Consider the following 26,659-nt stretch of genomic DNA (forward strand, 5'->3'; position numbering starts at 1 on the left):
AAATGTCTTTGATTTTTATCACACTGTTATGTGACTTACTTTCTTGTCTGTGTTTGGCTCGATATGAAATTCTCGCTGTGGTTGATGTTATCAGGCAAGTAGGTGGGAATGGAAAAAATTGAAACCAAAGGCCCCTAAAAATGGAGCACCGCCATGTCCTCGTCTGGGCCATAGTTTTTCTCTTGTGGGCAACAAGTGCTATCTCTTCGGAGGGCTTGCCAATGACAGCGAAGACCCCAAGAACAACATTCCCAGGTATGTTGGCCACATAGTAATCTAGCTGATGATATCTATGCTTTAAAAATGATTGTTTGTAGTATTTGATTCATAGAATTGCTTTTTTGCATGTTTTCAGATATTTGAATGACCTTTATACTCTCGAGTTGCGTCCGGGCTCCAGTGTTGCAGGCTGGGATATGCCAGTCACATATGGAGTTCTGCCACCTCCAAGAGAGAGCCACACTGCTGTAATTTATACTGAAAAAACTACCAAGAAGTCCCGTCTTGTCATATATGGAGGAATGAGCGGTTGTCGTTTGGGTGATCTTTGGACACTAGATATTGGTATGAAAATTGTTGTTGGTTTCTGTTAAAAAAATTAATAATTTATTAAATCAATCAGTTAGGTCGATCAATAATTGGGTCGCTCTTTTCTTTACAGACACACTGACCTGGAACAAGCCTGCAATAAGTGGCACTGCACCCCTCCCTCGCAGCCTCCACTCAGCCACTACTATTACAAACAAGTGAGTTCTAATGGAATCTAGAATTGCATCACCACAAGCATTCTCTACACTCACATGGCGGCAGTGATGACCTTTTTTTGTCCCACTCTACTTTGTAGGATGTATGTTTTTGGTGGCTGGGTTCCCTTGGTGATGGATGATGTAAAGGTGGCCACACATGAGAAGGAATGGAAGTGTACAAACACACTGGCCTGCCTAAATTTGGGTATGTTGTTGCTCTGAAGGCGAAATACATGTGTTTGTAGTGTTGAAAAGCTGATTAAAGCTGTTGTGCGTAATTTCTGAACAGCTAGCATCACCAAACAATTTCAGAAGTGATTACAAACAGATTTCCTGAACATTACCCCCATCTGTCATTGGTTAGACAAACAGTTAGTCCCGCCCTCAAACTTAAGGCATTGGTTGATCTAATGTTTGGATGCCAAACAAATAGCAGTGTTTTTGAAAGTATCATAGTGTTAGGAGAAAATATTACTCAGCAGCTTTAATGATATTTTCATTAACTTTTGAAAGGCAAAAACTGATCCGTTTAAAAATGATCTGCTAGTTTTATGATGTGTTAGGACCATTTGAATGAGCCATTAACTGTTTTAATTAGCACTTAAAGGAATAGTTCACCTAAAAATGAAAATTCTGTCATAATTTACTCACTCTCATGCCATTCCAGATGTGAGTGCCTGCCTTCTGCAGAACACAAAGATTTTTAGAAGAATATCTAGACTCAGTAGGTCCATACAATGCAAGTCAACAGGGTCCAAAACTTTGAAGCTCAAAAAAGCACATAAAGACAACATTAACGTAATCTATATGACTCAAGTGGTTAAATCCATATCTGTAGAAGCGATATAATAAGTGTGGGTGAGAAACATATAAATATTTATGTCCTTTTTCACTATAAATCTCCACTTACAAACAGCCTTCCTAAGTGTGTTTCTCTCCTAAGTGTTCTTTTGTGTTTAGCGATTCGCATTCTTTGTGCATATCGCCACCTACTGGGCAGGGAGGAGAATTTATAGTTAAAAAGGACTGAAATATTGATCTGTTTCTCACCCACACCTATCATATCACTTCTGAAGATATGGATCTCACTACTGGAGTCATATGGATTACTTTTATGCTGCTTTTATGTGCTTTTTTGAGCTTCAAAGTTTTGGACCCTATTGACTTGCATTGTATTGACCTACAGAGCTGAGATATTCTTCAAAAAGTCTTTGTGTTCAGCAGAAAAAAGAAAGTCATACACGTTTTAGGATGGCATGAGGGTAAGTAAATGATGAGAATTTTCACTTTTGGGTGAACTTTTCCTTTAACCACAATACAAACTTTATTTTGCTTCTAGACACTTTGTCTTGGGAGACTGTTTTGATGGACGCTTTGGAGGACAACATACCACGTGCACGAGCGGGACATTGCGCGGTTGCTATCAACAACAGACTTTATGTGTGGAGTGGACGTGATGGGTACCGCAAAGCGTGGAACAATCAGGTGTGCTGCAAAGACCTGTGGTACCTGGAGACAGGTGAGTGCAGCAGTTATATTGTGTGTATATATTATGTCCATGTATATCTAACAAAGAGTAGTCAAATATTTCTTAATGCATGAAAATATTATTTCTCATACACAAAAAATGGCATTATTGAAAAATCAATGCATAAATTATCACCCCTTGAGCAGTAATTTTGAGCAGCATCAAAAAAAAATTGTCACTTTTTTTTATTATTGCAGAACGGCCTAATCCTCCTTCACGGGTACAGCTTGTTCGGGCTAATACAAATTCTTTAGAGGTTAGCTGGGGAGCTGTATCTACGGCAGACACTTACTTACTTCAGCTTCAGAAGTACGATATCCCATCAGCCACTGCTGCCACCTCACCTGCCCTCAACGCAGCTCCCTCAATACCTGGAAACTCTCCTAAGAGTCCAGCGCCTGCTGCAGCTGCTCCATCTGCTCAGAGTCTGCCGCAGAGTGGCATCACTCTAGTGACCCAGGCTGGTTCCCCTACAGCGCTTTTGCCCAACACGCCAGGAAGTCCCTTGGCTGCCTCAACAGCTCGTGGCCCAGGTACTCACTTGTAAATATTTGTTGTTTTGGTAATAGTGCAGCAGTATTTTCAATTATGTTGTTAGTTTTTGCAATTCCGTTTGGTGTCACTAGTGGCGCAGTAATTAAACATTTTACATTTTAATAGTTCAGCAATAGTTTCGATTCACTTTGTTTTTTCAGTATTTAAACAAAAGGTTTAGTGAAATTTAACTTTCCATTTTATATTCAAGCTATTCTGAAAGTTGCAGCCCCTCAGTCAGGCACTGGGACATCGATTGTCACTGTGCGACATGCTACCCAAGCTGGAAAATCCCCAGTCACTGTGACATCACTTCCTGCAGGTGTCCGTATGGTTGTGCCACCTCAGGCCACTCAAGGAACGGTAATAAGCAAAAATGAGAAGGTGGAATCTGTAAAACATTGTTCATAATAAATACTGATTTAGTAAATTATCAAATTTTTCATTCAATTTGTTCTTTCAGCCCATAGGCAGCAGCCCTCAGATGAGTGGAATGGCAGCTTTAGCTGCAGCTGCTGCAGCCACGCAGAAAATCCCCCCCTCACCTGGAGCTACTGTTCTCAATATGCCGGCAGGGGCCACAATTGTCAAAACAGTGGCTGTGACACCTGGGTCATCCACTGTAAAAGTAGCATCTCCTGTCATGGTAATTCAGTCTTTTTGGTTTTAATTTTCACACAGCTGTTTGTTTTGGTCATAAGTCATATTTATTCATTTGAGTTCATTTTACTCTGACTGAAATGGCATATAATTTTAGACACGAAAGTAACATCATAATAGCATTAAATGTGAATACTGAAGTGTTGGCTACTGTTTAGTTACAGTTGTGTTGACTTGTTAGGACTTTGCGCTACATATAGCGCATATTATAGTGTGTGTGTGTGTGTATAAATATAGTGCATTCAGAAAGTATTCAGACCCCTTAATTTTTTCACATTTTGTGTTCCAGCCTTATGCTAAAATAAATTCTCATCAATCTACACTCCATACCCCATAATGACAAAGCAAAAACCAGATTTTTGATAACTTTGCAAATTTATTAAAAAGGAAACACTTAAATATCACATTGACATAAGTATTCAGACCCTTTGCTTGAAATTTAGCTCAGGTGCATCCCATTTCTCTTGATCGTCTTTGAGATGTATCTACACTTTGATTGGAGTCCACCTGTGGCAAATTCATTTGACTGGACATGATTTGAAAAGGCACACACCTACCTATATAAGGTCTCACAGCTGAAAATTCATATCAGAGCAAAAAAACAAGCCATGAGGTCAAAGGAACTGCCTGCAGAGCTCAGGGACAGAATTGTGTCGAGGCACAGATCTGTGGAAGGCTACACAAAAAAGAAATCTGCTGCATTGAAGGTTCCCAAGAGCACAGTGGCCTCCATAATTCTTAAATGGAAGAAATTTGGAACAACAAGGACTCTTCTTAGAACTGGCTGCCCGGCCAAACTGTGCAATCGTGGGAGAAGGTCCTTGGTAAGAGAGGTGACCAAGAACCCGATGATCACTCTGGTTGAGCTCCATTGATCATGTGTGGAGATGGGAGGGACTTGCAGAAGGACAACCATCACTGCAACACTCCACCGATCTGGGCTTTATGGCAGAGTGGCCAGACAGAAGCCTCTCCTCAGTGTAAGACACGTAAAAAAGCACCTAAAGGACTCTCAGACTGTGAGAAACAAGATTCTCTGGTCTGATGAAATGAAGATTGAACTGTTTGGCCTCAATTCCAATCGTCATGTCTGGAGGAAACCAGGCATCGCTCATCATCTGCGCAGTACCATCCCAACGGTTAAGCATGGTGGTGGTCGCATCATGCTGTGGGGGTGTTTTTCAGGGGCGGGGACTGGTCAGGGTTCAAGGAAAACTGAACACAGCAAAATATAGAGATATCCTTAATGAAAACCTGGTCCAGAGTGCTCAGGACCTCAGACTGGGCCGAAGGTTCACCTTCCAACAGGACAATGACCCTAAGCACACAGCCAAGACAATGTAAGATTGGCTTAGGGATAACTCTGTGATTGTCCTTGAGTGGCACAGTCAGAGCCCAGACTAGAACCCAATCGAACATCTCTGGAGAGACCTGAAAATGGCTGTCCACCGACGGTCCCCATCCAACCTGACAAAGCTTGAGAGGATCTGCAGAGAAGAATGGCAGAAAATCCCCAAATCCAGGTGTGCAAAGCTTGTCACATCATACCTAAAAAGACTTGAGGCCGTAATCGCTGCCAAAGGTGCTTCAACTAAGTACTGAGTGAAGAGTCTGAATACTTGTCAATGTGATATTTCAGTTTTTTTTTTGTTTTTTTTTATAAATTTGCAAAGTTAACAAAAATCAGTTTTTTGCTTTGTTATTATAGGGTATGGATTGTAGATTGATGTGAAAAAATAAATAAATATTGAAAGCATTTTAGTGTAAGGCTGCAACATAAAATGTGAACAGAATGAATACTTTCTGAATGTATTGTCTATATACACACACACACAAAAAAACTCTTCATCTGGTGAATATATATATATATATATATATATATATATATATATATATATATATATATATATATAGGCTGTAAAGGGCTTAATTTGGTAATTATTAAATCTGTCACAGTATGTAAAGACCAAGACATCGGACGATTAATTGGTTATTGGTCGTACCAAAGTATGTACTGCAATTTCCCCCAGTCCTAATCTCATGACATTTAATTGAATTGCTGTAGGTAAGCAACCCTGCCACTCGCATGCTGAAGTCTGCCGCTGCCCAAGTGGGCAGTCCAACAGTGTCCAGTCCCACTACAGTTGCCCGGCCCATCATTACGGTGCACAAGTCAGGCACAGTTACCGTAGCTCAGCAGGCTCAGGTTGTGACCACTATGGTGGGCGGGGTTACCAAGACCATCACTCTCGTCAAGAGCCCACTTTCCATGGGAGGAAGTGGCACACTGGTACAGCAATTATACAAAATGATATTGAACAATGTTGAAAATGATATTGAACAAAGGCCCCTATATACCTCTGTTTATTTTCTCTTTTTGTTTAGTTCTCTAACTTGGGTAAGGTTATGTCAGTGGTGCAGACCAAACCAGTGCAGACATCTGCTGTGACTGGCCAGGCCTCCTCCAACCCACTGACTCAGATTATACAGGTAAATTAAACACAAGTGAAGCTAAGCCTAAATAACACAACCTAGACATTAAGTATCTGAAGACATCTTATGAGTGATGTTTATCTCTTATTATTAGTGGTGTTTGCTAAGGCAGCATTACTATTATCTTTGCTCAAACTATTAAATGTAACTCGTCTTGTTTATGCTTTGACTGTGAATGACACCTCAAAATATATGGCTTGTTTAGGAAAAATGTGCTATTACTACTACTAATTCTAAGTGATCAGGCCTAGAGTTTATTTAAATGGCCAAAAAACTAGGAAATCAGTTAAAATGATTTTTCTGTTATTCGGAAGAATTCGTTATTCATTTTGACGTCATTATTTGTGCCTTCCCAAATATGGTATTTGGCTATGGGCACGTCCCAAATTTTAAATAATCCTAACTTTTCTGATTCCACAGACAAAGGGTCCCCTGCCTCCCGGCACAATTTTCAAGCTTGTAACGTCTGCTGATGGAAAACCAACCACCATAATTACCACCTCTCAAGCAGGTGGCACAGGAAACAAGCCCACCATCCTGGGCTTCAGTGGCATGTCCCCCAGTACCACCACCAAGCCAGGCACCACCACTATTTTCAAAACAATACCCATGTCAGCTTTACAACAGGGAGCTGCAGGTAAAAAAGATCCATATCTTTTGTCAAGAAGTGTCCGTTTTCTGTGCCAATTTTGCGTTATTGGAAATTAGAATAATAATAATTTTGAGTCTCTTTTGGAATTTTAGGTGTAACTAGTAGTACAGGGGTAAAGAGCCCCATCACCATCATTACCTCCAAGATGATGACATCTGGAACTCCTGGCAAAATCATTACTGCAATGCCTAAGATTGGTACAGCAACAGGCCAGCAAGGCCTTACACAGGTATTGGGACTGGGGGATGGGGGGGATCAGTCACCCTAATATTTGGTGCGTCATGAGAAACATGGAGTCCTTGGGTCCACTTTCTTACCTGGATTGTTTTCTTTCTTTTTTCCACCTCCTTGATAGGTTGTTTTGAAGGGGGCTCCAGGCCAGCCCGGTACTATTCTTCGCACTGTGCCAATGGGAGGAATGCGTCTTGTTTCGCCAATATCTGGGGTCAAACCAAATGTAACCACATTGGTTGTCAAGGGAACAACTGGTAAGGATATGTACCTATAAAGTAATTTTACTGTTTCTTACATTTGTAAGACAGTATACGTCTCTTTGACAAGTGTAATTAAGCAAACGCTGTTATAAATGTTTATGAAGTATGACCCTCTCACCACGTATCTCTTCTTTCAAAGGTGTAACAACCCTTGGCACAGTCACTGGAACAGTTTCTTCCAGCTTAGCAGGAGGAAGCGTAGCCAGTGCCAATGCCACCTTGGCAACCCCCATCACCACCCTGGGCACGATTGCCACCCTCTCCAGCCAGGTCATAAATGCCAGCACTGTGTCCACTGCTCAGGGCAACATGACCACCATCCCTTCCACCATGCAGGTTGTGACCAGATACTCTTCTCTGACCTGTTCAATGTTCACTTTTCAGAACACAGTGTTTAGAGTAAAACCACAACATTACCACTACACAACAACTTGTTTACATCTCCTGTAGAGGTCAATCCATATGGAATTTAATGGCCGTTACAGATATAAAGAGAGCAGGGTGGCTGGTATTATGTCGACATGTATAATAATAATAATAATAATAGCAAATAACCTCATGTCATCCTTTCTTCAGCCCACCCAGGTGACACTCATAACTACACCCAGTGGTGTGGAGGCTCAACCTGGCCAAGACCTGCCTGTTTCCTTTTTGGCCTCACCCAACTCGGAGCAGTCTGCCTCTACTGAGTCCGGGGCAGCTGATGCCTCCGGCAGTGTTACTCTAGTGTGCTCCAACCCTCCATGTGAGACTCACGAGACGGGTACCACCAACACTGCCACCACAGCATCTGCCAACATGGGCACTGTTCATAGGGTGTGTTCAAACCCACCATGTGAAACCCACGAAACGGGCACCACCAACACAGCAACTACAGCATCTTCAAATATGGGCACTGCCCTTACTTCCACTGCGCAGAGGGTGTGCTCCAACCCACCTTGTGAGACCCACGAAACGGGCACCACCAACACAGCAACTACAGCATCCTCAAATATGGGTACTGCCCCTACTGGCACAGTGCAGAGGGTGTGTTCCAACCCACCTTGTGAGACCCATGAAACGGGCACCACCAACACGGCTACTACAGCTTCATCTAACATGGGTGGCGACCAAGCAGGAACAGTTCAGAGGGTGTGCTCCAACCCACCTTGTGAGACCCACGAAACTGGCACCACCAACACGGCTACTACAGCTTCATCTAACATGGGTGGCGACCAAGCAGGAACAGTTCAGAGGGTGTGCTCCAACCCACCTTGTGAGACCCACGAAACTGGCACCACCAACACGGCTACTACAGCTTCATCTAACATGGGTGGTGACCAAGCAGGAACAGTTCAGAGGGTGTGCTCCAACCCACCTTGTGAGACCCACGAAACTGGCACCACCAACACGGCTACTACAGCTTCATCTAACATGGGTGGCGACCAAGCAGGAACAGTTCAGAGGGTTTGCTCAAACCCACCCTGTGAGACCCACGAGACCGGTACAACCAACACGGCCACCACTGCCACCTGCACTATGGAGACAGATGAGGGAACAGGTACTTCATTCTCTCTGTGTAGATTTGTAGAAGATTTTCAGTAGAGCTTTACACATACAGCTGCAGTAACAGATCATTCCAAATGCTTTGTCATTTTGACAGACAAAAAAGATACAAGAAAACCATTTTAACCTAGTGCATTCCGCTGTGTGTGTCTGTGCCTTGTTTATTGCCTGGTATTAAGATGCATTTCGGCAATCCGATTACGAGTAGACAGGGCCATTGCCATTTACACCTGAGAGTATGTGTCTCTTTTAAAGTTTCAAACCGGGATGGGCATTTTTGAACTGATTTACACGATTTGCCTACTACATTGAGATTCCCTACTTTCATTGGATAGTTTAGAAATGCCCATCCCAGTTTGAAAACGGCCACAGATTGGGAAACACCCATTATTGTTCAGCAGAGACCTATACTCGCACCCATGGACCATCCACAGTCCGTACACTAACCGTCTGATGCGCAAAGCACACAAAATTGGAAAATGCTTTCTAGAACCACTCAGGGCAAATCTGATTGGCTAGTTTGATGGAACTTCTGTGAGTAGAAGCACATAGGACTTTTCATCAGTCCGCCTGGAAACAGAATTGTGTTCACAAGGTTCCACGTTGATACAATGAATGCTTTTAAGGGCGAAATAATCACCGGATTTGTCCAAGTTTGCCAGGTTAGTGACATTAAATCATTTAAAGATATTCTGAGTTTCGTTTAAGGCATGTAGCTGAAAGTAAAGCAGATATTCATGAGCAGAGCTGCATATTCTTCTTTGTTTACTTGGTTATGTCTGTGAAATTCTCTATAATGCTGTACTGTAGTGCTGTACTTAGACTCATTTTCCGCTATTTGCCTTTTTACACTATTTATATCACTGAAATAAGTGTCCTGCTCACGTACACATGCACACATTAAATGAATTATATCTTTCCCCATGATGATCTTTTATTATGGAATGATATATCTCTGATAACCCCGCCCCTAAACAGCACGTGATAACTAAACAAACTATGACATCGCTTTACATGTCAGTTAGAAGCTTTTTATTGTCTAACTGGGCAGTTCTTGACCAATTGAAGCTGCTATAAATCCCAGACCTTAGCCGTTTTAGTCAAAGGTCTGGCTACACAAGACTAGTTTGTTACTGCATGATAATAAATGTAAAAAAAGATATTTTTTTATAGTGCAACCTCTGGTTGTTACATTGTTACATGTGTCCATATTGATGCTGTGTGAACACAGCTGCAACTTTAACAGTCTGAACATTCTTACATAACACGTTCTCACATAATTACTAAGGCATATACTGGTGACTCGGGTTGAAAATCTAATCTTGGTTTAACTATCTTCGTTGTGTCAAGAAATGTTGTCAAAATGGATGCATGTTTAAATGAATAAGACGTGCTTTAAATGGCATTTTAGTGGTTGTAGCAATACATATTAAACGGAAAGCCACTGCTTGTGAGAAATAACGTGATTCCTTTACTGGCGAATTTAGTCTGGCAGTTTAGTTGGTTTCATGCGTGAAAGTGGCTAGTTTTCAAACACACTCTCAATTCTTTTTTGTCTTTAAAGGTTTATGGTAATGATTTTTTGTGCATTCAGACCAACAGACTGGTGAAGCATCAGAATCTACCACCAACACAGAGGTGCCGTCCACTGTAGCACCCCAGAGTAGAGCCATCACCACAGTCACCCAGGCAACACCTCTACCAGGACCATCTGTTCCAGTGAGTGTCCTATGTTTTAACATGCCTGACAACTCTGTGCTTGTATTTAATGGTGTCTGATTTATTTTCCCAATGCACTTGCACGCACCTATTTGCTATAAGGCAAAGATTCCCCCCTATTTGTGCTTTTTGCCAGAATCCACTCTTTATCAAATTTATTTTTATTGGACTGTGGTATTTCTCATCCACTTGTTTCATTCTGCTGACACCTTTTACATGGTTTTGAACAAAGTCGGTGCAGAATCAGTTTTAAAATTATTTAAAATGGATTTTACTTGGGTTTTTTTCCTGTTTTTATTTTTTAACCTGGATTTCACCATCAAAATAGCCATAGAAGCTGACATGGCATTAAAAACAAATAAATATTTTACTAATGCAATGTTCACTAGGTTTTACAGTAAATGTGGAATGCCATTTGCAACCCCCTTTACTTTGGTAATCTGATGTACTTCTGAGTCAGAATATTTAACAAGAAAAAATGTCGTAGGGCAGCATTTCATTTTATCCATCAGACTACCTCGCATGTGGTTGAAGTGGATACATTTTAAAATGTTTCGGAACCCGTTTACACCAAGGTTATTATTGTTATAGGTGCTGTAAGTGGTGTGTGTGTGTGTGTGTGTGTGTGTGTATCCATCCCAAGATATTAAATTGGGAGCATTTGTCTTTGTATGCCCTTGCTTCAATTTAGAAAACTTGAAGAAAAAAAAAAGTATGGGCATAGGTTTTTTTCTCCAAAAAAAACGATTGTTCCAAAAAGCAACTATCTGCACCAGTTAATCGGTGAAACCGATATATCGGCCTTCCTCTAGCACGATCGGTAAATAAGGGTGCTGCTGTCTTTGGAGCCTAATTTAGTTGACCTCAAACAAAACTTCTGAATATATTTCATCCCATGAACTTCGTAAACTTTGATAAATAAGTGACTACTTGTTCTCTGGTACGGGCCGTCTGACACATTGGTTTTAGTCCATGCTGCTGATAAATGCTGCAGAGATGTCAGAGTAGTCACTGCTAAGTGTATCGGCAATGGAACATTTATAGCACATTTTGTTCATGTCAGTAAGTGCTGCAGTATGCCGTGTTGTTGTGAATTTGACAAATACAATTTTGACTTAAACTTTGATGGTCTTATTTTGAGCATGAGTTGTTTTGGATCAAGTGTCATTACAGGCAGATAACACTTCAACTGTTCAACAACAATTGATAAAACAAAAAACTATGATTGATATATGCACCATTAAAAATAACTCGTATGAAGCTGAAATTGAAAACCAAAACACAAAACAAAATTAAAAACCCTGGTGGCATCGTCCCGTTTCAAACGGATCGCCCAAAACGCATCTTAAGCGACATCTAAGCGTCAGAGAGCAGCAGACACTACTAGTCCTCCTAACCGATGTTGAGCCATTTTAATACCGTTTTATTCTGTAATGGATTAGAGTGAGCTCCTGATTTGTAAGCTTCATTGTTTGTTTGTTCTGTCCTTCTCCTGCAGTCTATCTCTTCAATCACCGAGTCTTCCTCAGAGGCAATTGCAGAGCCTGTTGTTCTGGAAAGCTCGGAGGCAGAGTCCTTGCAGACAGAAGGCCAGGCTGAGACAGAGGCATTCACCATGCAGGCAGAGTTCCAGACGGAAGCAGGGGCAGCGGCTATGCCGAGTGACTTCCAGGCGGAGGCAGCGGCCATGCCGAGTGACTTCCAGGGAGAAGCTCAGGCTGTGGCCATGGAGGCAGAGGCCGCTGAGCCCATGGAGCACGATGCTTCTGGCATAGCAGAGGGAGAGACGGCTCTGGTGCAGCTACCAGTAGCAGAGGTACAGTCAATCATTCCCACATTTTCTGTAAATGCTAATACATTTGTAACATTTTGAAGTTGTATTTGTTAAAATTAGTAAATGTATTATGAACCTAGTTTGAACTAATAATGAACAATAGTTTGTTTATAAATCTTATATTTAACAAGATTAGGGGTGGGTATTGATACAGATTTCCTGATTCTGATTCACAAGCTTTCAATTCGGTATTGAAGTCGATTCATATGGGAGTATTTCCGTTATAATGTCCATTTTGCTTACATATGAAAGAAATATTCTCCCAGCTTATGCTATTTACTATACAGGGGACCATCTTACTTGGAACATTATGAAAATATAAATTTTACAAATAATATTTGGTTTTTAATCGTTTGTCACATTTTAGATTTTTTTAAATTTACAAATCCATGTATTCCTTCAATAAATATATTATATTTAATATAATTGATTACATATTGTTTAATGCAAAATTTATACTATTTACAAATATTTACATTGATTTGTAGAACACATGCTGAAATTGGTACTGTCTCTTTAAGAAAACCAACAGTTCTGTTAAGAGCTTCTATAAATGAGCGCATATTAAACAGAGCGCTCTGAAAATTAATACATTATGGACTAGAACTAATAAAGCACAAATGTATATTTTTACATTTTGTATAAACATTTATAAATATAAAAGAGGTATATTTATACATTAACCATTCATACATTTACATTAACCAAGATTAATAAATGCTGTAAATGTTTTAATAAAAAATTTGCTTATTTATATACTGTTGTTCATTAGTAGTTGTAAGTTTGTTCATAATGCATCAATTTTCAATAAGGTTCTAAACATTAACATTAGCTAATTCATTAGATCTCACCTTAACAAACCGTATTATTTTATAACATTTATTAATCTTAATGTAAATTTATAATAATATTTTTTATTTCAAATAAAAATTTATTTAAAAGTATTTATACATTTTACAAATTTACATAAACCATTTATAAATTTACTTTAACCAAGTGTGAAAGGTTCCCTTGCTCACTTGTGAAGGAGGAAGCGGGGGCCAGGTGAATAGTCCACACAAGTCTTTTTATTAATCATACTTTTCAGATGCATACACACGCCGTTTCACTTTTCAGCGTACATACACCACACACACACGGTCTGTTTCATGCGTCACTCTCTTTCCCCCTTCCAGCGGTCTGGACTGCCCTTATATCTTTCTCCAGCTCTCACTGCAACACAAAACAGCTGTTAGAGATAATTTCCCCAGGTGTCAATCCTTACCGCTTCCCTTTTCCAGCCTTGCTCTCTACAGAACGTCGCTCGACCACGCCCCCATCTCCACACCCAGACCAATAAATGCTGTGAATGTTTTTTTTTTTGTTAGTTTGATCTAATATCCAACTAATATTACATTAGCCAATGTTAATGTTTAGACACAAGTTACTGCAAAATATAGTTTTATATTGTATGGTAAGTATTATATGAGAGTGTTGTCTCTTATTAGGTGTCAATCATCCAACTTGACCAAAAAAGTTTACAAAAATTTGAAATCAGGCTGTGCTGTTTGTTGGTAGATGGAGGGCATTGAGTCTGCATCAGCATCCCAGGATGCCGTGGCGCTGGCCTTGCCCCCAGAGCTGATGTCAGATGGACAGCCCACAACGCTGATGGTGACAGGTCTGACCCCAGAGGAGCTAGCAGTTACAGCAGCCGCAGAGGCAGCAGCGCGGGCTGCAGCCACAGAAGAAGCCCAGGCCCTTGCTATCCAGGCTGTACTACAAGCAGCACAGCAGGCTGTTATGAGTGAGTACTGCAGGCATCATTATCATTGTCCACAAAACCACAACAAATGTTCTTATTGTGTTCAAATTCAGCGTTAAACTTCTTAAAGAGGGCTCAAGAATAAGGCCCTCGTTCTTGCATTCCCATCAGCTTAGATTTGTCGATCATGAACATTTTTATATTGATATAAAGGCTTTGCAAAGTTTATATGCCTTGCAAACTTAAACATTTTGTGTTCTGTGTTTTGAACACTTGTTGTGTGAATTCAGCTGATGCAATTGTCACCCAGGTAGCATAGCAGGTAGAGAGAAATTTTGTTGAAATTGTGACAATGACTTTCTTGGAAGCATCAGTTAGAATGGGTTGAAAATGAATGTGCAGCATCATTTTTTAAAATAATGTTTAATATATAAATATTTAAATTTATATTATTGTTATTCAAGAAAACGATGTGAGAATTCAGTATCATTTTTTTTTTAAATGCAGTTTTTAATATTTTAATTTATAGCTGTCACACAGTTATGTGATAATTGTAAAATTTCTGCCTATTATTGCAAATCCCCCCAAATGCAATGATTTAAAATGTATTTTTCTGCCACTTATTCCATCAACTTCCATTTCTGATTTTTCGATTTGCATAAAATGATTTGTATCTGGTTTACCCTCAGACTCAGGTGAAGTTGTTGCCGGAGGAGACAACCAGCAGACCCACACCATACCCATTGTTCTGACCCAGCAGGAGCTGGCGGCCCTTGTTCATCAGCAGCAGCAGCTCCAGGCGGCCCAGCAGCAAGCTGCTGTCCAGGTTGCTCTCTCCACTGAGGGCTTGGCTCCGGCTGACAGCCTAAATGATCCCTCATCAGAGAGCAATGGACACAACGAAATATCTGCCGCTGCCACAAGTGCAGTGGTTACACTGCTGTCTCGGACTTCTGCAGAGAGTATGTGTGAAGCTTTAACATTACCCATTATATTAGGGAATGTGCTGTATAGGATGGGCGATATGACAAAAATCACAGTAGAGAATGAGAGGGTGTTTGTGTACAAAACTGTACTCGTACCATTCACATATATATTTTGACATTCTGAATGCTCTGTTTGTTCCCTTTTGTAGCCTTGGCTCCATCCAGCACTTTAGCACCTGCAGTAGTCGCCAGTCCAGCCAAGTTGCAAGTAGCGGCGGCTCTCACTGAAGTGGCCAATGGAATTGAGGCTGCGGTAAGTAGCGTTTCATTGGTAGTCATGTATAACTTGCCCAGCTATGGAAAAGAATAGCTAATATCTGCTGTTCTTTCTACAGAAACAAAAGCCTCCCACGGTTACCATCAAACCTCAAGTGAAGAAAGAAAACCAGTGGTTTGATGTCGGCATTGTGAAAGTGACCAACATGGTTGCAACACATTTCTACATGCCTGCAGATAACTCCGCTTATATTGATGTAAGTTTGTACTTGGTATTAGAGGTCGACCAATAGTGGATTTTGCAGATACCGATAACTAAGGTGGTGGAAAAGGCTGATAACCGATTAATCGGCAGATAGTAAAAAAATAAAAATAATCAATTTAAAGAATGATTAAAAACATTTCTTAGTCTTTCCTTCCTATGAAGGGAACAGACATTGAGGCTTCAAGAGTCCAAAATGAATAAAATCCCAAAAGCAGTTTATTGTACAACCAAAATTTCAATAATAACCAAACATATAACAAATTAATCTTTTAATAGCCAAAATATTCACCAGATGAAGAGTTTTTAAATATATATATACCAGATGGGGTTTATTGATGAGGAATAAAAAAAAAAAGAAAGAAATTTAAAAATAAACTATCGGCATAGATTTTTCCAAAAAGATCTTGCATAGTTCCAAAAAGCAACTATCGGCACCGATTAATTGGTAAAACCGATATATCGGTCTACCTCTACTTGGTATGATATTTTAAGACTGTTTCATTGTTTGTCTGTAAGTACTCTGACAGAACTTCTGTTATAGGATGATTCCGGCACAATCCCTGACTACAGCCAGATGAAGAAGGTGGAGCTTCAGCCTGGGACGGCCTATAAATTCAGAGTGGCGGGTATAAACACATGTGGCCGGGGAGCCTTTTCTGAAATATCTGCTTTCAAGACCTGCTTACCAGGATTCCCAGGAGCACCGTGTGCCATAAAGATAAGCAAGGTATGTGTGGCTGAGTGGGCTGTTTAATCTTAATTTGCACTTGCTCACTTCTTTTTACAAGAAAGCACATTGTGCCTTTTTAAAATCTTTTGAAATGATAAAAGGGTGACATGTGTAATATTTTTCAGGTTGAAATACAATCCCATCCCAACTTAAAGGGATGGTTCATGTTTACATGCACTTAAGAAAACATATTTATTGCAGGGTTTTTGCAGAAAGCGAAGTTCTGAAATGTCATGTAAACTATAGTGGCACTATTGGTGCAGAAATTACACACTGTACTTTCAAGGCGAAGTTTAAAACAATAGGCTGCTTTTTATGATTACTTGACACTCTCAGCTTTCACACATGCTAAAAGCATCATCCCTCACTTTATCTCTTCCCTCAGAGTCCAGATGGTGCACACCTTACATGGGAGCCTCCATCAGTGACATCAGGAAAGATTACGGAGTATTCTGTGTATTTGGCCATTCAGAGCAGCCAGACCACTGAGGCCAAAACCTCTGCCCCAGCTCAGCTCGCCTTCATGCGTGTTTACTGTGGGCCCAAACCCTCCTGTCTGGTCCAGTCCTCAAGCCTGTCCAGCGCTCACATAGACTACACCACCAAACCCGCCATCATCTTCCGCATTGCGGCACGCAACGAGAAGGGCTACGGCCCAGCTACACAAGTGCGATGGCTGCAAGGTAGCGTGCCACTTTTCTTTGGTTAAAGAAAAGGTTGTTGTTTCAGGCATTGATGTTTGTTAACACTGTTTTTTCCCTTTCTTTATAGAGTCCAGCAAAGAGGGCATCTCTGCAAAGCCTGCCCCAAAAAGAGCAGTTTCTTCACCAGATATGTGAGTGTCCATGACTCAACCATGTTTTCATGAAGACACATACATTTTAAAGTTGGAATCCTGAAGTCTGAGACCACATTGATGCTCTAATTTAAACCTGGAACTATAATAAAGTTACAACCATAAAAAAACTATCGGAATAGACTTTTGCTGATTACCGATAGTTTCAAAAAGCAACTATCGGCACTGATAAAACTGATATATTGGTCTGCCTCTAATCTGGTGATTATATGAATATAGACAAAACCCTTCATCTGGTGAGTATACTGTACATTCACTTGGCACTTTATTAGGGACACCTGTACACCTACTTAGTCAGGTGATTATCTAATCAGCCAATCGTGTGGCAGCAGTGCAATACATAAAATCATGCAGATATGGGCCAGAAGCTTCAGTTAATGTTCAAATCAACCATCAGAATGGGGAAAAAATGTGATCTCAGTGATTTCGACCGTGGCATGATTGTTGGTGCCAGACAGTCTGGGTTGAGTATTTCTGTAACTGCTGATCTCCTGGGATTTTCACACACAACAGTCTCTAGAGTTTACTCAGAATGGTGACAAAAACATTCAGTGAAAGGCAATTCTGCGGACGGAAACACCTTGTTGATGAGAGAGGTCAACGGAAAATGGCCAGACTGGTTCGAGCTAACAAAGGCTATGGTAACTCCGATAACCACTCTGTACAATTGTAGTGAGCAGAATAGCATCTCAGAATGCACAACACATCGAACCTTGAGGCGGATGGGCTACAACAGCAGAAGACCACGTCAGGTTCCACTTCTGTCAGCCAAGAAAAGAAAGCTGAGGCTGCAGTGGGCACAGGCTCACCAAAACTGGACAGTTGAAGACTGGAAAAACTTAGCATGGTCTTAAGAAACTATTTCTGCTGAGGCACACAGATGGTAGAGTCAGAATTTGGCAGCAACAGCATGAATCCATGGCCCTAACCTGCCTTGTGTCAACAGTCCAGGCTGGTGGCGGTGGTGTAATGGTGTGGGGAATGTTTTCTTGGCACACTTTGGGCCCTTTAATACCATTCAATCATCACTTGAATGCCACAGCCTATTGTTGCTGACCATGTACATCCCTTAATGGTCACAATTTACCCATCTTCTAATGTCTACTTCCAGCATGACAATGTACCATGTCACAAAGCAAAAGTCGTCTCAAACTGGTTACATGAACATGCCAGTGAGTTCACTGTTCTTCAGTGGCCTTCCCAGTCACCGGATCTAAATCCAATAGAACACCTTGACAAATCTGCAGAAATTGCATGATACAATCATGTCAACATGGACCAGAATCTCAAAGGAATGTTTCCAACATCTTGTGGTATCCATGCCACAAAGAATTGAGGCTGTTTTGAGAGCAAAGGGAGGCCCTACCCAGTATTAGTATAGTGTTTCTAATAAAGTGCTATGAGTATATGTAGGCTATTAAAAGCTTAATTTGGTAAATAGCCTACTTAACTATACAGCATTGTAACCTGGTCAATCTCACAATGTATTTATGGGTTGTTTATAATTTGAAGTCCAGTGTTGTGCACCAAATCATATTTGTTTCTTATTAGGATTTGGGTAGGCAATAAACGGCATTTGGGATTTCATTCAATTTGGAATCTTGAAGCCTCTGTGTCTGGACGGCCCTGTCACAGTCTGGACTTTTTACTTATATTAGTATGTTGATAATATAATTTTATTGCATTGTATTACAGGAAAGGGATTGGTCTCAAGAAAGCAAGAATGGACCAGTGATGCCCTCTCTCCATTCTTCCTCCAAAAGCAGGAAGACTTATCCCAACTCCTAGCGCTCCATCTGACTTCAACACATCTTCAACTGTAACCAGAACATCCATTAAAACAGCACAAAATCAGAAAGAAAATTGGGTTTAAAATGAAGAATAATTGGTTCTAGGATAAGCATTTCTCTTTTAATAGAATGAATGGAGAAAAGCACTTTTTTTTTTTTTTTTTTTTGTATATTTCCACCCAACATATTTGGAAATGGAAAAACTAAACAAAAAACAAATAGCTTTTTGCATTGTATAGTCTTCCACTCAGCTCACCCCATTGCTTTCAACACATGTATTTTGCTTCAGAAGTTTCAAAGATCAGTTTTAAGATTTTGTTCAATGTTTGTTCAGTTTTCTTCGTTCAACTGAAGTTACTCTCTTTCCTGTGATGGACTTCAGGGTGGTTTTAGATAGGTTTAAGATTTCTGAATGGAGATGAGTCTTGATGTCATTCTCATGGTTGGGGGAGAAAATGGAAATGGGGAAACAAACGAAGCACTTGTCCTCCAGACAAGAGAGGATATTTTCACTTGTGGAAAGTTTGTTCAGTGATGTAAAATCTGCACAAGGATTATTTCTGGACTGCAGCCTCCTGGTGAAGTCATCACTGTGCACTTTTGCATTTATCTGAAAGAGAGGCAAAACTGCAGATAAAGAAATGGCCAAGGACATTCATTAGTGGCCAGACAGAGACTTTGATAGAACTGAGATTTGCCATACGAAAAAAAAAAAAGGAAAACTTCACAAAAAATTAGCGAGCGAAGACTGCGAAGATCTTTTGTGTAGTTTATTTTTGTATTTTTAAAAGCTTTTCTCCTATGTGTATGTTTGTGTGAGTGTGTATTTTTTAACCCACTACTTTTTTCCTTTTTTTTTTTTAAGTTCTTGTTCATCCCCATTGGTTTTCAAGGATTTGTGGTAAGAGGAGCTTTTGGAGGGGCCATGCTATCTTCAAATGCTCTGTTAGACTCTTGACTACACAAGTAATGACATTGTATTTGTGTTAATGTGTTACAGTTGAAAGTATGTTAACAGATTTAAACATCTGAAGGGCTTTTACTTTGTTTACTGCATATTTCTACGCTTGTTTCAACTCTGTGTTTGTGTATGCCAAACCTAAAGATGTAAAAACGCAAAACATTTAACATTTTAATTTTCCCACACCTCACCAAACTGCCATTATTAGCAACAATTAGCTGTTCCTTTCCTCTTGCTTTTCCTCTTACGTTTTTCCACATGTTCCACCACATACATTTGTACATTTCTTTTTCTGCCCAAGTTTGTGAAGGAAGTTGTCTATGTGAAGATTAATTAAATTTCTACCTTGTTTTTCTTTGATTATCTGAGGGGTATGCAAAGTAAATGTTAAATGTATACCCGTTTGTCTCCATGTTGGGAGTTGATGGAGGTTCTCATTCTTGGTTAAAGCCAAGTACGGATTCGACTGTAATATAGTTAATTCATACCACAAGAGGTAACGATGACATTTTGGCCTTTTATATACTTACCTGTAACTAAATGTTTTTACATGTCGGTCATCTCCTGATTGCCTTTTTTTGTCTTGACTTATAAAAGAAACAAATATATATACGGTCTCCCTGATTGATTTTGACCGATTCATTGTAGTTTCATGCAGGGAGATTTTCTACCCCCTAGTGTCTTCCACATTAATGTATTGTGAATTTGAGTTGCTACATTTGATCAAACACCTTTTCATAGAGCTGATTAGATAATGACTGTCTGCTCGTTTGCATTAAAATGGAGATATTTCAGTTGAAATAAAGGAATGATAACCCAGTGTAGTATTCATATAAAGTAGTTATTGACGTTTATTTTTATATACAGGTCAGTCCTTTACACATGCACATAAACTTTGAAATGGATGAAGTCACAGCAGTGAGGACTTTGTCCTTTGTTGACATCTGTGCCTCAACAGTGGCATTTTCCATTTGATGTCTTGGGTTGATTCTGTATAATCTGGATATCGTCTTCAATATCTGCAGAATGACTTTTGAGCTGTAGGGAGTGTGGCACAAAAAGTGTAACTTGATAGTGTAAAATGTGTGAATAGTCCAAGGCAAAATTTTAATTTATCTTCTGAAAATGCTCAGGGTTCCCATGGTTATGGAAAACCTAAAAATAAAATTAAAAGTGAATACAGAGTGAACATTTTTCTAAACTGCATCTTTATAAAATGCTGGGAACAAAGGATGTTGGAGCTCTTTTGTAGTCTGCATTTCTGCCCTACTGTACCAAAAATTAGTCACATTTAAGTAAAACGACCATGATAGCACACGTGCATCACCCAGATGTCTATTTGATGTGTGCGTTTACATCTGGAAGATGAATTTGTCACGTTGTTTGCTCATCTGCAATATGTCTGAAGACGTATGTCAATAAGTAAGTCTTGGATGTCAATAAGACATTCAGCAGATGTCTTTGAGACATTTATGATTTAGAATGTTTGTAAAGATGTTTAGCAGAAGTTAATTAGATTGTGATGCTTTCCAGATGAAAAGATCTAAAAGGGACATCTTGGAGATGTCTGTTTAAGAGCGTTTCATCTGGAAAGAATTGCCCAAATATTTCTAGCAAGTCAGTCCACTGGAGGCCATCTTTGGAATGCTCCTGGGAAGTTATTTCCAGTCATGAAAGTGCAGCTTCTATCTACTTGAATGGGGGGGAACACCAAAATCTCTAAAACGGTTGTTCAAGATTACGATCAAAGAACGTATTTCAAATCAGCACTCAAATCTAACAATTTTCTAGCTTGTTTAGCTATTGCGCATGCTCATTCTTGAGTTGATTGAAAGGCATTTTCTGTATCTAAAAGGTGATTGTCTCTTTTACCTGTAAGGCGGGACTTCCTTTCTACATCCCTTGGGCATTCCAATTTCTCATTCATTTTAATAGAAGTGGCCTATCTCTGCTAAATAGTCTCTGGCATTGCATTCTAATTAAAGGAATATTCCGGGTTCAATACAAGTTAAGCTCAATCGACAGCATTTGTGGCATAATGTTGATTACCACAAAAAAATATTTAGACTCGTGCCACCTTTAAAAAAAAAAGTTGCAGCGAGGCACTTCCAATGGAAGTGAACAGGGGCCAATTTTTGGAGGGTTTAAAAGGCAGAAATGTGAATCTTATAATTTTATAAAAGCACTTTAATTCTTCTGTTAAAACTTGTGTATTATTTAAGCTGTAAGGATGTTTAATCATTTACATTCATTTTAGGGTTAGATGACTACATCGTCATGGCAACGAAGTTGTAAAATTGGCTATGACTTTACACAGAAAACGTTAGTAAGCGATTTTGTCACACTAAAATCATGTTAACAAGCATATTGTTTGCATCTTTTTACTTTTGAAATAGTATTTTAACATTTCCATTGTATGTGCCTCACTGCCAGATTTGTGCTTTTTTTAAAGCAAAGGAGGGGCAAGTCAAAATAAAATTTTATGGTAATCTATATTATGCCCCAACGGGGGGCCTGGGTAGCTCAGCGAGTATTGACGCTGACTACCACACCTGGAGTCACGAGTTCGAATTCAGGGTGTGCTGAGTGAGTCCAGCCAGGACTCCTAAGCAACCAAATTGGCCCGGTTGCTAGGGAGGGTAGAGTCACATGGGGTAACCTCCTCGTGGTCGCGATTAGTGGTTCTTGCTCTCAATGGGGCACGTGGTAAGTTGTGCGTGGATTGCGGAGAGTAGCATGAGCCTCCACATGCTGCGAGTCTCTGCGGTGTCATGCACAGCAAGTCACATGATAAAATGCATGGACTGACTGTCTCTGAAGTGGAGGCAACTGAGACTTGTCCTCCACCCAGATTGAGGTGAGTAACCGTGCCACCACGAGGACCTACTAAGTAGTGGGAATTGGGCATTCCAAATTGGGGAGAAAGGGGATTATATATATATATATATATATATATATATATATATTATGCCCCAACAGCTGCATGTCGATTGAGCTTAACTTGTATTGAACCCGGAATATCCCTTTAAAATCTGCTAATCTTCTTAAAAACATCAGATTTACAAACAATCTAAATCATAAACGTCTCAAAGACATATGCTGAATGTCTTATTGATATCTGAGAGAAAACGTCACATACGAGCAAACAACCTAAAATACGTCTCCCAGATGTAAATTAAATAGACGTCTGGGTGATGTACAGTATGTTTGCTATCAGGGAAATAATGAAATGTTTTAAAACTCACATACTGCAAAGCAGCTCGCGCTGCACTGTGAAAAGTCTTGTCCACGTCAATGTCTTCTTTGGCGCTACATTCATAATATTCTGCACCGATATCACTGCACCACTGCTGGGCTTCTTTTGGTGACACCTGTGAGTCAAATCCTGCCATCAGTTCCACGCGAAGAGATTTTACAGCTCAGCTTGCAAACCGAGTTGAACAGGTTGTCTAGAGCTGACTTACCTTACGATTTTCCAAATCAATTTTATTGCCAAGCACTATGAAAGGGAATCCTTTGGGGTCAGAAGGACATGCCTGCAACAGGAACTCTTTCTTCCAGCCTTCCAGTGCCGTAAAGGAAGCGGATGATGTAACGTCAAACACTAGAAGGCAGCAGTGAGCTCCACGATACAGTGTGGTGCCCAGAGATTGGAACCTCTCCGTGCCTGCAGTGTCCCAGATCTGGGGTAAAAACAGTGCTGCATGACACCATTTGTTGCTAATGAGAGATCTTTCAGTATTGTCATTTGAGACCTAACCCTTTTATACGTGAATAATGTATTTTTCCTCTTTAAAAACGTCTAACCCCTAAAGAAATTAATAGTACTTAAATAATAATAATAAAAAACATGTTTACAATCATGAGCTGAAAGAATCCAGTCACATTAGTAGCTTATTAAATTTTTTTTTATTTTGAACGGAACTGGGCCGCCGCCTCTGTGGTCGCCATGTTGAGATCACACTACCAACTGGATACTGCTTACTTTAAAGGAATATTCAAGTTAAGCTCAATCGACAGCCTTTGTGGCATATTGTTGATTACCAAAAAAAAATTTTTTTCGACTTGTCCCTTCTTTTCTTTAAATCTGGGTTACAGTGAGGCACTATACTCAAAAGTATAGCCACAAGATGTAAACAATATGTGTGTTAACATGATTTTAGTGTGATAAAATCACTTACTAACCTTTTCTGTGTAGTTATGCAATATTTCAACTTAGTTGCCATGACAAACTAACGCTGTAACCCTATAACAATGATTTAAACAACTTTATAGCTCAAATAATACACACATTAACAGAAATTATGTAAAAGTTAAAAAAAAATTATAAGCTTCACATTTAGGCTTAAAACCCTCCCAAAATTTGCCCCATTCACTTCCATTGTAAGTGCCTCACTGCAACCTTGAATTATGTTTTTTTTTTTTTTTTTTTTTTTTTAAGAAATAGAATGATGAGTGTATATGTACACTGATGAGCTAAAACATTATGACCACCTGCTTAATATGCTGTTGGTCCTCCACATACCGCCAAAACAGCACCGTCCCGCCGAGGCATGGACTCTACAAGACCCCTGAAGGTGTCCTGTGGTATCTGGCACCAGGACGTTAACAGCAGATCCTTCAAGTCCTGTAAGTTGCGAGGTGGAGCCACCGTGGATCAGACTTGTTGGTCCAGCACATCCCACAGATGCTCAATCAGATTGAGATCTGGGGAATTTGGATCTTCATTGTCTTCATCAAGAGTGTGGCAGGGCGCATTATCCTGCTGCAAGAGGCCACTGCCATCAGGGAATACCATTGCCATGAAGGGTTGTACCTGGTCTGCAATGATGTTTAGGTCAGGTGGCATGTGTCAAATTGACATCCACATGAATGGCCGGACCCAGGGTTTCCCAGCAGAACATTGCCCAGAGCATCACACTCCCTCCACCGGCTTGTCGTCTTCCCACAGTGCATCCTAGGTAAATGGCACTCACCTACATGGCCGTCCACATGATGTAAAAGAAAACGGGACCCGGGCTACATTCTTCCATTGCGCCAAGGTCCAGTTCCGACGCTCTCGTGCCCATTGTAGGCGCTTTTGACGGTGGACTGGGGTCATCATGGGCACTCTGACCGGTCTGCAGCGACGCAGCCCCATACGCAGCAGGATGCGATGCACTGTGTGTTGTGACACATTCCTCCTGTAACCATCATTACAATTGTATGTGACTTGTGCCACAGTAGACCTTCTGTTGGTTCAGACCAGACGAGATAGCCTTCGTTGCCCTTGCACATCGATGAGCCTTGGGCCCCAACCCCCTGTTGCCGGTTTGTGGTTTGTCCCTCCTTGGACCACTGTCGGTAGATACTCACCACTGCTGTCTGGGAGCACTCTACAAGCCTTGTTGTTTCAGAGATGCTCTGACCCAGTCGTTTGGCCATAACAATTTGACTCTTGTCAGAGTCACTCAGGTCTTTACTCCTGCCCATTTCTCCTGCATTCAACACGTTGACTACGAGAACTAATTGTTCGCTTACCATCTAATCTACCCAGACCTTGACATGTGACCTTGTTAGGAGATGAGCAACGTTATTTGCTCCACCTTTGAGTGAACTATTTTAAGATACTCCACACACCAATTTGAAAGGTGGACCTGGCTTTGATTTTTAAAAATGTTGGTTGTAAATTTGGTTGTAAATGGATGTAAATTTCTCACCTGAAGAATTGCTGATCTTTTATCAATGGTGATTTCTTTAGTAAGGAAATCTAACCCGATGGTGGCACGGTACAAATTAGTAAAACGATGGTCAACAAACCGTGTCATGAATGAAGATTTTCCCACTCTGTTTACACAAAAAGAAATGGGGAAAACATTTTTATTGACCAGAGAATTAACTGAAACTACAGTACTCAGTAAAAAGTTTGGACATAGTTCACTGAATTTATGTTCCTTAAGATATTAAAAAATCTTTTGATCTAAAGGCTTGTGCTTAAAAGCCTGAAAATAGTTTTGTAGGTGATTGTAAATTGTGACTACGTATGTATTTACAAAACTGAAACTTTAATGATTAAAAAAAAAAAAAAAAATGGTGAAGGAAAATCAGCCAATAAGTGTCCAGCTGGTTGCTACTGGTTTGCTGCATTGAAGAATCAATAATAGTTTTTTTTTTTTTTTTTTTTGGTCATAATTCCTATACTTCTATTTGTGTCATTTCATAGTTTGGATGACTTTACTAATGTTCTAAAATGCGGAAAACATGTTATAATAAAGAATGAGTTGGAGTGTCCAAACTTTTTGCTTGTAGTATAATATATTCCCGAGTATCTACAGTACAACATCCTAATTGAGTTACAGAACCAGATGCCTCAGCAGTTTTGCAATTCTCTTTTGAAACAAAAGCAGACAGCTGGTGACAAAGTCTTCAACTTCAGAAAGTAACATTGCTTTTAGTTTCTTTCTTTACTTCCTCATTTACCATCTCTATGTCTTTGTTCAGACTCACACATACTGTAAATGTCTATGAATCAAACAATTGTGGGTCACTGTAACCTGTAGCACATCAGAACAATGTTAACAATATTGCTTGTTTTTGCAAAAGTGTCAGACTGTATTGTGAAATTAGCAAAGCTACTGTTGTTCATATCGCCTTTTTATGCAAAAACCCATGTGTGCCTACATGTGCACACACATACACAGAATTAATAGGCTTTTATACGAGATCATTAAAAACCAATTTCTAAGGCAGAGAGACTCACCCTGAGTTCCCGATAAGAATCACTTTCAAGTGTTGTGTGCTCCACTCAGTCATGTTAACTATAACCAAAAGCTGTCTTCAATGAAGGGAGGTCATGAAGGAACTCATCTTAGAAAACACTTCCCATTGCTGCATTTCAGACTTCACCACAGTCTGTTATGTCCCACA

At 40.1% G+C, this 26,659-nt stretch overlaps 2 protein-coding genes across 8 annotated transcripts in view; one reads left to right on the forward strand and one right to left on the reverse strand.

Annotated features, from left to right (window-relative positions):
* The window catches only part of LOC127425837 (host cell factor 1-like), a 28,704-nt gene extending 9,857 nt beyond the window's left edge, over positions 1-18,847 (forward strand). For both annotated transcript variants that reach the window (XM_051672130.1, XM_051672131.1), the window contains exons 4-28: positions 95-255; positions 356-564; positions 662-746; positions 845-951; positions 2,086-2,265; positions 2,472-2,807; positions 3,020-3,171; positions 3,272-3,454; positions 5,534-5,758; positions 5,854-5,958; positions 6,382-6,598; positions 6,706-6,842; positions 6,969-7,101; positions 7,247-7,443; positions 7,684-8,647; positions 10,247-10,371; positions 11,870-12,187; positions 13,763-13,991; positions 14,639-14,911; positions 15,085-15,188; positions 15,271-15,408; positions 15,958-16,143; positions 16,532-16,829; positions 16,918-16,981; positions 18,698-18,847. In XM_051672130.1, the coding sequence (XP_051528090.1) occupies positions 95-255; positions 356-564; positions 662-746; positions 845-951; positions 2,086-2,265; positions 2,472-2,807; positions 3,020-3,171; positions 3,272-3,454; positions 5,534-5,758; positions 5,854-5,958; positions 6,382-6,598; positions 6,706-6,842; positions 6,969-7,101; positions 7,247-7,443; positions 7,684-8,647; positions 10,247-10,371; positions 11,870-12,187; positions 13,763-13,991; positions 14,639-14,911; positions 15,085-15,188; positions 15,271-15,408; positions 15,958-16,143; positions 16,532-16,829; positions 16,918-16,981; positions 18,698-18,737 (5,166 nt within the window). In that variant the 3' untranslated portion in view covers positions 18,738-18,847. The remainder of the gene's footprint in view (positions 1-94; positions 256-355; positions 565-661; positions 747-844; positions 952-2,085; positions 2,266-2,471; positions 2,808-3,019; positions 3,172-3,271; positions 3,455-5,533; positions 5,759-5,853; positions 5,959-6,381; positions 6,599-6,705; positions 6,843-6,968; positions 7,102-7,246; positions 7,444-7,683; positions 8,648-10,246; positions 10,372-11,869; positions 12,188-13,762; positions 13,992-14,638; positions 14,912-15,084; positions 15,189-15,270; positions 15,409-15,957; positions 16,144-16,531; positions 16,830-16,917; positions 16,982-18,697) is intronic.
* Positions 18,848-19,111: 264 nt separating this feature from the next.
* On the reverse strand, positions 19,112-26,659 carry si:dkey-13a21.4 (uncharacterized protein LOC494576 homolog). Of its 6 annotated transcripts, none has more exons than XM_051672134.1 (5): positions 26,493-26,659; positions 25,453-25,579; positions 23,218-23,436; positions 22,999-23,124; positions 19,112-19,402 (listed from the first exon to the last, which is right to left on the reverse strand). In XM_051672134.1, exons 1-5 carry the CDS (start codon positions 26,543-26,545, stop codon positions 19,112-19,114), a joined length of 816 nt encoding a protein of 271 aa, XP_051528094.1. In that variant the 5' UTR covers positions 26,546-26,659. The 6 variants fall into 6 exon arrangements, with proteins under 6 accessions (XP_051528094.1, XP_051528099.1, XP_051528095.1 ...); XM_051672139.1 differs by having other exon boundaries at positions 19,256-19,402; positions 23,003-23,124; XM_051672135.1 differs by lacking the exon at positions 19,112-19,402 and adding an exon at positions 20,576-20,791 and having other exon boundaries at positions 23,003-23,124.

The sequence above is a fragment of the Myxocyprinus asiaticus genome, chromosome 35 (assembly GCF_019703515.2).
Source record: "Myxocyprinus asiaticus isolate MX2 ecotype Aquarium Trade chromosome 35, UBuf_Myxa_2, whole genome shotgun sequence".
Classification (NCBI taxonomy): domain Eukaryota; kingdom Metazoa; phylum Chordata; class Actinopteri; order Cypriniformes; family Catostomidae; genus Myxocyprinus; species Myxocyprinus asiaticus.